The 11,687-nt window shown below is 54.3% G+C and overlaps 2 protein-coding genes across 6 annotated transcripts; one reads left to right on the forward strand and one right to left on the reverse strand.

Annotated features, from left to right (window-relative positions):
• Window positions 1-1,271: 1,271 nt before the first annotated feature.
• TMEM205 (transmembrane protein 205) lies at window positions 1,272-3,762 on the reverse strand. Of its 4 annotated transcripts, none has more exons than XM_014476697.2 (4): window positions 3,672-3,762; window positions 3,034-3,142; window positions 2,769-2,932; window positions 1,272-1,637 (listed from the first exon to the last, which is right to left on the reverse strand). In XM_014476697.2, exons 2-4 carry the CDS (start codon window positions 3,131-3,133, stop codon window positions 1,332-1,334), a joined length of 570 nt encoding a protein of 189 aa, XP_014332183.1. In that variant the 5' UTR covers window positions 3,134-3,142; window positions 3,672-3,762; the 3' UTR covers window positions 1,272-1,331. The 4 variants fall into 4 exon arrangements, with proteins under 4 accessions (XP_014332183.1, XP_014332184.1, XP_070229798.1 ...); XM_014476698.2 differs by having other exon boundaries at window positions 3,589-3,724; XM_070373697.1 differs by lacking the exon at window positions 3,672-3,762 and adding an exon at window positions 3,471-3,607.
• Window positions 3,731-11,505, forward strand: CCDC159 (coiled-coil domain containing 159). Of its 2 annotated transcripts, none has more exons than XM_070373692.1 (14): window positions 3,731-4,101; window positions 5,844-6,088; window positions 6,178-6,404; window positions 7,026-7,172; window positions 7,353-7,386; window positions 7,713-7,801; window positions 7,893-7,974; window positions 8,168-8,363; window positions 8,972-9,039; window positions 9,124-9,200; window positions 9,533-9,654; window positions 9,880-9,962; window positions 11,079-11,195; window positions 11,368-11,505. In XM_070373692.1, exons 1-14 carry the CDS (start codon window positions 4,097-4,099, stop codon window positions 11,370-11,372), a joined length of 1,497 nt encoding a protein of 498 aa, XP_070229793.1. In that variant the 5' UTR covers window positions 3,731-4,096; the 3' UTR covers window positions 11,373-11,505. The 2 variants fall into 2 exon arrangements, with proteins under 2 accessions (XP_070229793.1, XP_070229792.1); XM_070373691.1 differs by having other exon boundaries at window positions 3,731-4,094.
• The last annotated feature ends 182 nt before the right edge of the window (window positions 11,506-11,687 follow it).

Consider the following 11,687-nt stretch of genomic DNA (forward strand, 5'->3'; position numbering starts at 1 on the left):
CTCTGGCGGCCACGTAGTTAAGACTCCATGCTTCCACTTCAGGGGGCATGGGTTTGATCCCCTGCTCAGGGAACTAAGGTCCCACATGTCATGTGGCCAAAAAATTTTTAAAACCAAAAATTTTTAAAGTTCAGGCTTTGGTGGATTCCTAATTCAAACAACTGCACCTGAAGCCACTTGCTGAACTTCACTGAGCCCCCATTGCTTCTTGGGAGCAATGTTAGCCACCTCCAAGGGCTACTGTGGATGAACTGAGATGTGTGTCAGTCAGGAAGTGCTGGTATATGCTCAGTAACAAGCAGCCCCACAGTCACCATGGCACCCAACATCCAAGGTTTGCTTCATTTTTTTAAATTGGAGAAAAATTGCTTTATGATGTTGTCTTGTTTTCTGCCATACAACACCCCAAATCAGCCATAGTTATATACATCAACTCCCTCTTGAGCCTCCCTCCCCTCCCCCAGTCCACCCCTCTAGGTTATCACAGAGTGCCAAGATGAGCTCCCTGTGTTATACAGCAACTTTTCACCAGCTATCTATTTTATGCATGGTAGTGTATATAGGTCAGTGCTACCTTCTCCCTTTGCCCCACTCTTTCCTTCCCTTACCGTGTTCACAAGTCCCTTACGTCCAAGGTTTGCTTCTCACTCACACTGATCATTACAAACAGGGGAAGATGTGGTGAATCAGGCACTGGCTTGTATACTTCTTCTCAAAAGTGACTTTGCTCACATTTCATTGGCCAAAGCAAGTCACATGGCCATTCCCAATGTCAATGAGGTGAAAAAATACAATTGTCCTCTATGGATCAGAACCAGATACTGTTACCATAATACATGCTATGTGTAATGGTTAGCGCCATGCCTGGCACACAGTAGGTGCTCAACAAATGGCACCATTGTAGGACGAGCTTAGGGGCTGCAACATACTACACTCTGAATTAGTATGCCATGTGAATGCGAAAACGGAATCCCTCAGCTCTACCCTTGCCTACAAGGGCTTCCCTGGTGGCTCAGTGGTAGAGTCCACCTACCAAGGCAGGAGACGGAGGTTCGATCCCTGGGTTGAGAAGATCTCCTGGAGAAGGAAATGACAACCCACTCCAGCATTCTTTGCCTGGGAGATCCCATGGACAGAGGAGCCTGGTGGGCTACAGTCTATGGGGTTGCAAAAGAGTAGGACACGACTGAGTGACTAAACAACAGCAACAACAACCCTTGCCTGCCCCTCCCCTTCTTTGCTTCCCAGTTGGAGAAAGATGAAGGCAGTCATTTCCAAAGAAGCGTTTATTGACATCCAGGGCCCCAGCAGAGACAGAGAGTCAGTGGGAGCTAGAGGTTGTGGAGGGCCAGGGCAAGGCCTGCCAAATGAAGCCCATTGCTCAGGAGGCAGCCCAGATTGCAAAGGGAGGACAGGCCATGGTAGCGGAAGAACTGCTGGCGGAGGGCGCTGTACTTGGGGTCCTGACCCCGCAGCTGGTGGTAGGGGTCCGAGCCCTGGTGACTGCCCGGCACCTCCCCGCCCAGGCCCCGCTCCTTCTCCACAGTCTGCAGGGCCCACATGGCGGCCGTGGTGCGGGACTCCAGCCAGCGGGCATTGACGGTGGCCAGTGTGAGGCTCAGGAGCAGCAAGAAGAGCTGGTGGGGCAACGTGAGGACAAGGTGAGCCACTCCTGGGAGGCAGAAGGGGCCCCAGGGCATGTCCTTGTGCATCCTCAAAGGCCAGAGGGGAATGGGAGACAGGATCGGGTCAAAGCCAGGTCTCCCTGCTCCATCCCCAAACCCAAACAGAGCTCCAGCTCTCATATCCTGAGACCCGCAGTTCCTAAGGAAAGGCTCCACCACTGTCTCTTCTCTCTCCCCCGAATTCCTGAGCTGCTTCTCTTCTAATACACTGACTGGAACTTTCCAGAACACAGCCTGTCTCCTACCCAATTCTTCCCCAGAACTGAGGATGGGCAGAGCCTCTCTTCCCTGAGTTGGGACAGAGCACCACAGTAACTGTCCCTTCATTTCCCCCAAAGAGCCTAAGACGGGGCCTATCTCCTTTGTGGCCCCAGCCTAGTCCCTAGAAGCTGACATTGGGCCCACAGGGAAAGGATTAAAAGTCCCCGAAGTTTCCAGTTACCCATAATCCCTCATGTGTCTGTGAGGTTATCAAAACCCCTTTCAGGCCTTACCTGCCCACATCTGAGGGACAGAATGGGGTCAGGGGAGGGCAGGATAGAGAAACATGAGATGCAGAGATGGCTCCTTGCCTTGTGGCTGGGTAAAATGTGTGGATGGGGGTTGTTGCCGTTGTTTAGTCGCTAAGTCGTGACCGACTCTTTTGTGACCCCATGGACTGTAGCCCACCAGGCTCCTCTGTCCATGGGATTTCCCAGGCAAGAATATTGGAGTGGGATGCCATTTCCTTCTCCAGGAATGGAGGTGGGGGACTGTAAATCCCCAGTCAGGCTAGTTTTTAAACAGTGAGCTGGGGTCAGTGCCTCAGCCCAGCTGAGTCACCACAGCTTGGCTGCAGGCCCAGTCAGGGGGAGGAGAGGGAGCAACAGCCAGCAGACAGACACAGGGGGAATAGACAGGGCTGCTGGGGATGGTTGTGCAGGCTGTGCACTGCTCAAGGGTATCCAAAGCCCAACTCTGTGTATACCAGGAAGCTAGGGTGGTTTGGGGGGTCTTGTTTTAATTGTCACAAAGGTGTCATAGGTGCTCAGTGCAGTCCTGGGAGTGAATGTCCAGAGGGTAGTGGAGCCAAAGCCCGCATACCTGGCTGGCCTCCCAGAATGTGAGCTGAGCCCAGGAACACTGTGAAGCCAAGATGCAGAGGTTGACGAAGGCACAGCCCATGGAGATGTGAAAGTAGAAAGGGAAGAGTTTGCTCTGCACCAGACCGAAGGTATGTCGGGGAAGGCCTCGGAAAAGCACAAAGCCTGTGGGGTGCAGGGGACCAGTGTTAGGACTCGTCCAAGGACCCTCTCTCATCCCTGTCCCCACCGCGGGCATCCATGATGTCCAGGCCGACGATCCCTACCTGAGATGAAGGTCACCCACATTTGCATGCCCCAGGCCCCTGACAAGACCAGGAGATGGATCACTTTAGTCAAGCTTCCTGGATTCCCACCTTCCTCCATCTTTCAGGCCTGAGAAGGAGGCACCAGGTAAGTCAGAGCTTTATATTTGCCCTGTGGCCTTCAGACCCTGTGAGCCTGCACAAGGCCAGGGTCATGGTCTATCCAGCAGAGATACCGGGCTAGCAGCCCAGGAATGGGATGGGGAAGACCCAAAACAGTTGTGACAACCCCGACCCTATCTCTCCAAATGTCAGCCCCCAAGATCTTAGGGTCTCTGAACCCCAACATCCATGCCACCTCTGAGACCCCCAAATTTCAGCTCCAGCAGCTCAAGCTTGCAGCCCTAGATCTTCAGAGATCACCCCAGTGATTCCCAAATATCACCCCAGGGACTCACTTCTAACATCAAAGACCGCTCCTTTCATGACAGGATGTCGCTAAGAACATTCCCGAAGCACCTCCCAGAGACGCGTTCTAATCCTGGAAACCCCAAATCTCATCCGGAGGAAACCGACCCCACCACTGGACCCGGATCTCGACCCGCAGCACCAGGAGTCCCGGGCTGGACCTAGGATGTCAGGCTTGGTGGGCTCGGTACCTCACTCCCGCGCTCTGGGGTGGCCCGCGAACCTCCTCAGCTACCTCCCCTCGTGGGACCAAGAATTCGTCCCGCCCCCCAGCTAAGCCAGAAGCCAATCGGACCGGAGATCTGTATCTCCTGTTCCGCCCTCTTAAATATTGACCAATCGATAAACGGAAACTAAACCTGAAATCCCGCCCACTCTCCGGACTCTCATCCAATTATACCGCGGATCCTAGGATCTGCGGAAGCGGAAAGGCGCCAATGAAGCCTTCTGCTGCATCGGCGGGGGCGGAGCTAAACTGCCAGCCACACCCCTCTCTGTGACTCTACCTTTGGACTCCGCGCGTTTTAATGGGATGGTGTCCCCACGGGATCAAATTTCAGCGTCACAGCTGGGGACTGGCTTCGCGGTCCCTGATGGGAGAGCATGAGCAGGTGGTATGTGGTAGGTGGGGGTGGAAAGGGGTCTGAAGCTTGGAGGGCGCAGGATTCAAGGCCCCGGGGGCGGGGCCCAGGCAAATGACCCCGCCCCCTTCCTCCGAGAATTCTATCTGGAGTGACTGAGGGAGAAGCAAGTGATGTTGGAGGCGAGTTGGGGCGGGGATCGACCTGGTGTCCTGCCTGCAATTGTCACTCAGAAATGCACCCTGCTTTTTCCCCTCCCAAGTCTCCCAGGGCTCCTATGATTCCAAAGTACTAAGTCCTCAGTGTAATTTTCAAAGACTGAGTTCCCGTTATTGTGTATCAGGCACTCGTATGGATTAATTTACTTAATCACAACAACTCAGTAAAGTAGGTAGTATGATATCCCATTTTTATAGTTGGGGACACTGAGGCTTGAAGAGGTTTCATAATTATCCCAACATCACACAGCTGGGAAGGGGACAAAACTAGGATTTGAACACCGGACATCCAACTGGAGGGTCTCCTTGCTTAATCATCATGCTGTACTGCCTCTGGCAGTGAGGACCTCCCTGAGGCAGTAACTTTTGAAGGGGTAGCTTAGAACATTTCAGGAAGAATAATAACCCTTGCAAGTTATTATGGTGGGTGTGAAGACCCAGTGAGGGCTTAGGATGGTGTGTGAAGACCCAGTGAGGGCTTATGGTGGTGCCCAGCACTCAGCCAAATGTTCAGAAAATATGAACTTAAAAAGGGATTAAGGAAGATTTTACAGAGGCGATACTGAGTAAGGTTTTGAAGGGTATATAGGAGTCTTCCAGGAGGACTGGGCTAGGGGAAGGATACCAGAGGGCCCAGAAAGGACAAAAGAAGAGAAAGCACTATATTGTGGCCTTTCTGGCTGAGTGTGATCCATGGCAAGATACCCTTCACCTGGAAGTTTTTCCAGGCAGACCTGTCCCAGGTTTCTCCGGCTGTGACAGCCCTCACTACACTGGAAGGGCAAGGGGGTATGTATGTGAGACCCAGAAATGAGCCCTTTCCTGTTCCCAGCCTTACCTAGTGCAGGCATGGGCCCCAGTTCAGCTAACATTTGTTAAATGGATGTACTGTGCCTCTCCTTCTCACATTCTGTGGCTCTCATTTACTGGGGAGCCAGTTCCCAACTCCCCTGCTTGGCTTGCCCTGACTTGTTTGAGCTGTCCTGCCAACCTCCTGCTGCTTCCTCCTGGACCTCTGCCTCCAGCCACCCTGATTTTATCAGCACAGAGCACCTGGTTCCAGACCTCCAAGCTTTAAAAAAAAAAAAAAAAAAAAATATATATATATATTTACTTAACTGCACTGGATCTTAGTTGCATCATTTGGGATCTTTAGTTGTGGGCTTGTGGGATCTAGTTTTCTGACCAGGGATCAAATCCAGGCCCCCTGACCAGAGATTGAACCTGGACTCCTTGCACTGGGAGCACAGACAGACCTCTAAGCTTTGGCACATGCTGTTTCCTGCCAAGGATGTCCTTCCTTTAGGGCCAGTGTTAAGATCTTTTTTTTTTTTCTTTTAGGCTTATCTCAGACCTCAGTTCCCTCTGTGGGAACTTCTGGGTTCTTCTCACTGTCCAGTCCAACCCCTGGGGCTAGGATCATCTTTCACCCAGCTTTGGCTCCTAACATAACTAAGAAGCCTGTGTTGAGGGCTGTGGCCACTCTGGGGTGTCAGGAAGGGCCTGGGGTTGTCAGGACCCAGGAGCTGGTCTCAGTGCAGCCCTCTGTCCCCCCCACTCACAGCAACCCTCTTCTGGCTGGCCTACCTCTGGACCCTGAGTACTCCGTGCCTTGCTACCGCTCACTTCCCTCACCCTCCAACGTGTGTTCACCTGCTCACAAGAAGTGTGACAAGTGCTGTGGTTCATGTTCACCTGCTCACAAGAAGTGTGACAAGTGCTGTGGCTCATGTTCACCTGCTCACAAGAAGTGTGACAAGTGCTGTGGTTCGTGCTCGCCTGCTCAAAAGAAGTGTGACAAGTGCAGTGGTTCGTTGAGGGACTAGCCTGGGGCTGGGGGAGCTGGTGTGATGTGGGCTGGCTCTCAGGAAACCTTCACCACCCATCCCTCTTGCCAGGCACTTCCTCAGAAAAGACCTTGGAATATACATTTCACTGGTCGAAGGACCCAGAGCCAGAGACCTCACAGCCGACTGCACCTGAAAACACAGTGACAACTGAAGCCTGGAGGCCAGGGAGAGACTCAGGGTGTCAGTCACATGGGTCTCCCTCCACCCTTTGCTCAGACTCACAGGAGCCGTGTAATGGCCAGGATCTTCCGAAGAGGCATAACAGCAGCACTAAGGTCTACCCCACCTGGGAAACCCCTTCCTGCCACACCTCAATCTACTGTTGCAGGGCTTCGGGTGGGGGCTGTGGGGCAGAGAGCTCTTGAGAACCCTCACGCCTTTTGTCTTCAGCACCCAGAACAGCGCCCAGTGCTCAGCCAGGCCTGCACTAAAAATGTCTTGAATGAATGGAATGGATGCCTCATTGTGTGTCTTGTGGAAGTGTTAGTTGCTCAGTCCTGTCTGACTCTTTGTTACCCCATGGGCTGTAGCCCACCAGGCTCCTGTGTCCATGGGATTCTCCAGGCAAGAATACTGGAGGGGGTTAGCATTGCATTCTCCAAGGGATCTTCCCGACCCAGGGATTGAACCCAGGTCTCCTACATTGCAGGCAGATTCTTGATCGTCTGAGCACTGGGGAAGCCCATTATGTGTCTTAATGAGGTTCTGTCTGTGATTGTCTCTGGGTATGACTGCCTGTGTGTCTGTGACTGTGGTTGTATGTCTGAGATGGGCATGACATGTGCCCTGGGTCTTATGACTTAGCATGCATCTCTGTGTCTGAAGTTGTGTGTCTATGGTTGTGTTTCGATGACTGTGTGTGGTTGTGCATCAGGGGTTGCTGGTGCTCCTTGCAGACATTGTTGATGCCGTTTGCCCCTAAAGAAGAGGGCCATTACCTGAGTCCAAGCCGGAGTGAGGGCTCTGAAGCTGTGTGTTCTCAGGGGCAGCCCCCATGCCTGCCACACAGATGCGCTTCTGAGTGTGTTCGGGCTGGGGCAGAGGTGAGGTGGGGTTGGGGGTGCATGCATATGCCTGGAGGCAGCTTTGCCTGCCCTCGGGGGTCTAGGACACCCAGAACTCAGCAGACCCAAATCATGTCTAACCCCCACACCCTGGGTTAGGGTGAGCAAGGATGCAGCCCAGGGGTAAATTTCTACTGCCCTCATGTCCCCCTTCTCTAGAAGCCCTTGGAGACCAGCTCTTCCAAAACCAAAGGTAAGAACCTTCCACCCAACAAGACTATGGGTAGAAGACCCACCAGTTCCTGCCTCCACCTTCTGCCCCCTCCTCAGTGGACCTGCACCATTGCTTCCCATTCATCCCTGTCATCAGCTGACCCTTGCCCCTGACCTTGCCCTTCATCCTTGTCTCTGACCTTGACCCCTACTCCTTCTTCTACCTCTGCCTCAGCCTACCCCAGCTCCTTACCTTGTCCCCTGCCTCACTCCCAACCCTGAACCTCTACTGACCTCTGCCCTGACCTTGCCCCCACCCCCCCCACACCCTTCCCAGCCTTGGCTGACCCTTACCTCTGCTCACAGTTAAGTCCACCTCGATGATTCCCGACTGCCAGAAGCTTCTGAGATGTGAACTGGAGTCACTCAGGTGTCAGTTACAGGCCCAGACCAAGGTAAGCCACCTCAGCCCCACCTCCAGCAATTGTCTCCATCCCCTCCCACTTCACCCCTGCTCCCACCCCTAGGCCTGACCTCTCGGCCCAGGCTTTCGAGTTCCTAAACCACTCAGTGACCCTGTTGGAGAAGGAGAGCTGCCTGCAGCAAATCAAGATCCAACAGCTGGAAGGTGAGAACTGGCCAAGGGTCGAGGTAAGGCTGGAGGCTGGCCCTGTCAAGGTCAGCCAGGTCAGGCCAGGGTGGGAAAAATTGGATGAGTTTGGGTTTCAGGCCAGGGTCTGGTGAGGGTTAGGGGAAGTTGTGTTCAAAGCTAGGCTCAGGGCTGTGGGTGGGGCTCAGGCAAGTTCCCACCATCTCTGTAGAGGTGCTGGGCCCCACGAGCCACCAGGGAGACAAGGAAGGCCACAAGTGGGATGTGGTGGAGGGACGGCAGGAGCTGTATGAGGCCCTGGCTCAAGGCCTGCAGGGGCTGCAGAAGAGCCTGCATGACAACGAGGAGGTGCAGCGGGCCCGCACCACCCGCTGCCTGCAGTTGCTGGCCCAGGAGATCCGGGACAGGTGGGTGTTGCCAGGAGGGTTGCATGGAGGTTGCTTCAGGAGAGGAGGGAGGCCAGGGAGAAGGGGCCACAAGTGGGATGGGGGAAATGGGAGGGGGAAGTAAGTAAGGGAGTCTGGGGGGCCATGGAAAGCTTGGGGGACAAGAGGAGGGGGTGGAGGAGGCAGGAGGCAGTGGGGCTGTGTGGGAAACTGGGAGGCCAGAGGAAGGGGAGACAGGGATGGGAAGGGAGCTCAGGGGACCAGAAAGCTGGCAGGGGTGAGATGGGAAACTGGAGGGGAGAGGTGGTGGAGAGGGGCAGAGTTGGGGTATGGGAGGTCAAGGGCGCCAGAAGATGGAGAACTGGAAGCCAGGAAATGGGGGCCTGAGGGAATAGGAGGCTGAAGGTCAGAAGGGGTGGACAGGGTGGGGGTAGGGAGGGGTAGGAGGTGGGGGAATAGTAGTAGAAGGGGAAAGGTGGGTAGGCAGGTGGGGGAGGGACAAGCCTCTGGGGGATGGTAGTTGAACAGATGGAAACAGGGAAGGTGGCAGTGGCTTGGGGGAGGCAGGTGGACAAATGGGAAGCCAGGGGGCCAGGATATGGGAGGCCAGAGGTGCCCTGTCTCCTCAGCAAGAAGTTCCTATGGGAGGAGCTGGAGCTGGTACGAGAGGAGGTGACCTTCATTTATCAGAAGCTCCGTGAGTGCCCAAAGCCTATGGCCGGGAGGGCAGGGTGGAGGTCCTTCTACAGCTTCGGCCCCCTTAAGTCCCCTCCCCCTACAGAGGCACAGGAACAGGAGATCACGGAGAACCTGGTGAACATCCAGAAGATGCAGAAGACACAGGTGAAGTGCCGCAAGGTGAGCAGAGCAGGGTGGGGTGGGAGGGGAACCTTGTGTGAGTTGGGGTATGGGGATCTCTGCTGGCCTCTACTATCATACTGCAGCCAGAAGGCCTGGGTTCAAATCTCAGTTTTGGTACTTACTGCTATGTGATTGTGATCAAGTCACCTCCCCTCCTTGAGCCTCAGTTTCTTCATCTGTATAATGGATGTAATAACATAGCCCTGCCTGACCGAGTAGCTGCATTAACTGAGTGATAAGCTGTTTAAAGGCATCCTGGTATGCAATAAATGCTATATCACACCTTTCACCATTATTATTATTGTTTCCCCATCCCTTTCTGACCTCAGGTCCTGACCAAGATGAAGCAGCAAGGGTACGAGACAGCCAACTGGCTAGAGACTGAGGAATTGCCACCAGGATGCAGTGGTTCCTGGAGGGATAACCTCCAAAAGGAGCTGGGTGACATATGGTGATGAGCTCCCACTGTAACCTCTGACCCCTGACCTTCATCTGCCCTGCCCTCTCCTCCCAATCAGATCAACCAGTGACCACCAGAACCTGGAACCCACCTGAGTCCAGGTCTCCCTCTCCTCCTGGGACTCATCTCCACCCTTCCCCCACCACAGCCCCCCCGCCCCAGCCCTGAGCAGTCCAGAGTCCCCTGGAGGGCCTACAGATCACCATCTCCCCACAGGTCCGCTGTGCATGTGCTGCAGAACTCCTTTGATGGCCTCACCATATCCTCAGGGGGCCGCCCCAGGGCCGCAAACCTCAGGGGTGAGGGGGGCTGAGCAGCACTCCAGGGTTGGGGGGGAGATCATTCTCCAGCTTCACACATGGAGGTCATGTCAGAAGCCATATTTGGGGGTCACATCTGTTGGGTCTTCCCCCCCGCAGTTATTTATTTATTGATTTTTGGTTATGTTGGGTCTTCATGGCTGTGTGCAGGCCTTCTCAAGTTGTGGCAAGCAGGGGCTACTCTCTTGTTGCTGTGCATGGGCTTCTTATTGAGGTGGTTTCTCTTGTTGCGGACCATGGGCTCTAGGTCTCGTGGGCTCAGTAGATGTAGCTTGGGCGCTCCAGAGCACAGGATCAGCAGATGTGGTGCATGGGCTTAGTTGCCCCATGGCATGTGGGATCTTCCCAAGCCAGGAATGGAACCTGTGTTCCCTGCATTGGCAGGCAGATTCTTAACCACTGGACCACCAGGGAAGTCCTCTGTTGGGTCTTATTCTGTGGTCACATTAAATAATGTTCTGGGGTGACATTAGAGAGTCCCTGGAGGTTTCATCCAAGGGTCACTCAGGGTCACTAATCTTTTTTAAGGGTCAATGGGATAAAATCTGGGACTCCCCAACTGGCATTAGTGGTAAAGAACCTGCCTTCCAGTGTAGGAGACATAAGAGACATGGGTTGGGTGCTTGGGTCGGGAAGGTCCGCTGGAGGAGGGCATGGCAACCCACTCCAGTATTCTTGCTTGGGGAATTCCAAGGGCAGAGGAGCCTGGCAGGCTACAGTCCATAGGGTTGCACAGAGTTGGGCATGACTGAAGCAACTTAGCGCACACACACACACGAATGGGGTAAAATTCAAGGGTCATCAATTGAGATCATAGTTTGGGGTCGTGTTGGGTCACATTCAAGGGACATGATCAAGGATCACATTATATGAAGGGTGCTGCTGCTGCTAAGTCGCTTCAGTCGTGTCCGACTCTGTGCGACCCCATAGATGGCAGCCCACCAGGCTCCCCCGTTCCTGGGGTTCTCCAGGCAAGAACACTAGAGTGGGTTGCCATTTCCTTCTCCAATATCAAGGGTACTGGGCTCATATTCACAGACCACTCAAGGGTCACATTCAGGTGTCATGATAGACTCGCACATGTCCCTCCTGCAGGCTATAAGGGACACAGATGCCTGAGCCCTCCTCTTCCCTGCTGGGACTCGGACTCAGACACGGACCAGGGCCCTCCCCGGCTACTGCTCAGCAAGAGCCGCAGCTCCTTCCCACCTGGTACGGATCTCCCCCTCCCCCAACCCACCTTTCCCTTCCCCTTCTGGCCTGCCCTGGAGTCCCAGAGTCTGGGCACCACCCCAAACTCCCAACCTGGATATCTGCTCCCTGACCACCACGCCTGGGGTCCCCTGGACCAAGCCAGGTTCTGACCCACCCTCTCTCTCTGCAGCCTGAGCAGCCGGGACTGCTCTCCCTTGAAGACTCCTCCAGAAAGAAAATAAACTAGCTGAGACCTTCCTCCGCCTGTGAACTGTTGCTCCTGCTTCTTCCTGGGCCTGCGAGTGACCCCTGCAATTTACTACCCAGTCTTGGGCAAGATGTGGAGACCAAGGGGCTGAACAGGATATGTGGTTCTAGAGTCAGGGGGCGGTGTGACACTGGATTTAGTATATGACAAGGTCAGAGGTCAGTATGTCCAGTTATTGAGTGACCAGACAGTCTCTTCCCCACTAGCCACCAGTCTTCCTTTGTGGGCTGCCCTGGCGATCC

The sequence above is a fragment of the Bos mutus genome, chromosome 7 (genome assembly GCF_027580195.1).
Source record: "Bos mutus isolate GX-2022 chromosome 7, NWIPB_WYAK_1.1, whole genome shotgun sequence".
Classification (NCBI taxonomy): Eukaryota; Metazoa; Chordata; class Mammalia; order Artiodactyla; family Bovidae; genus Bos; species Bos mutus.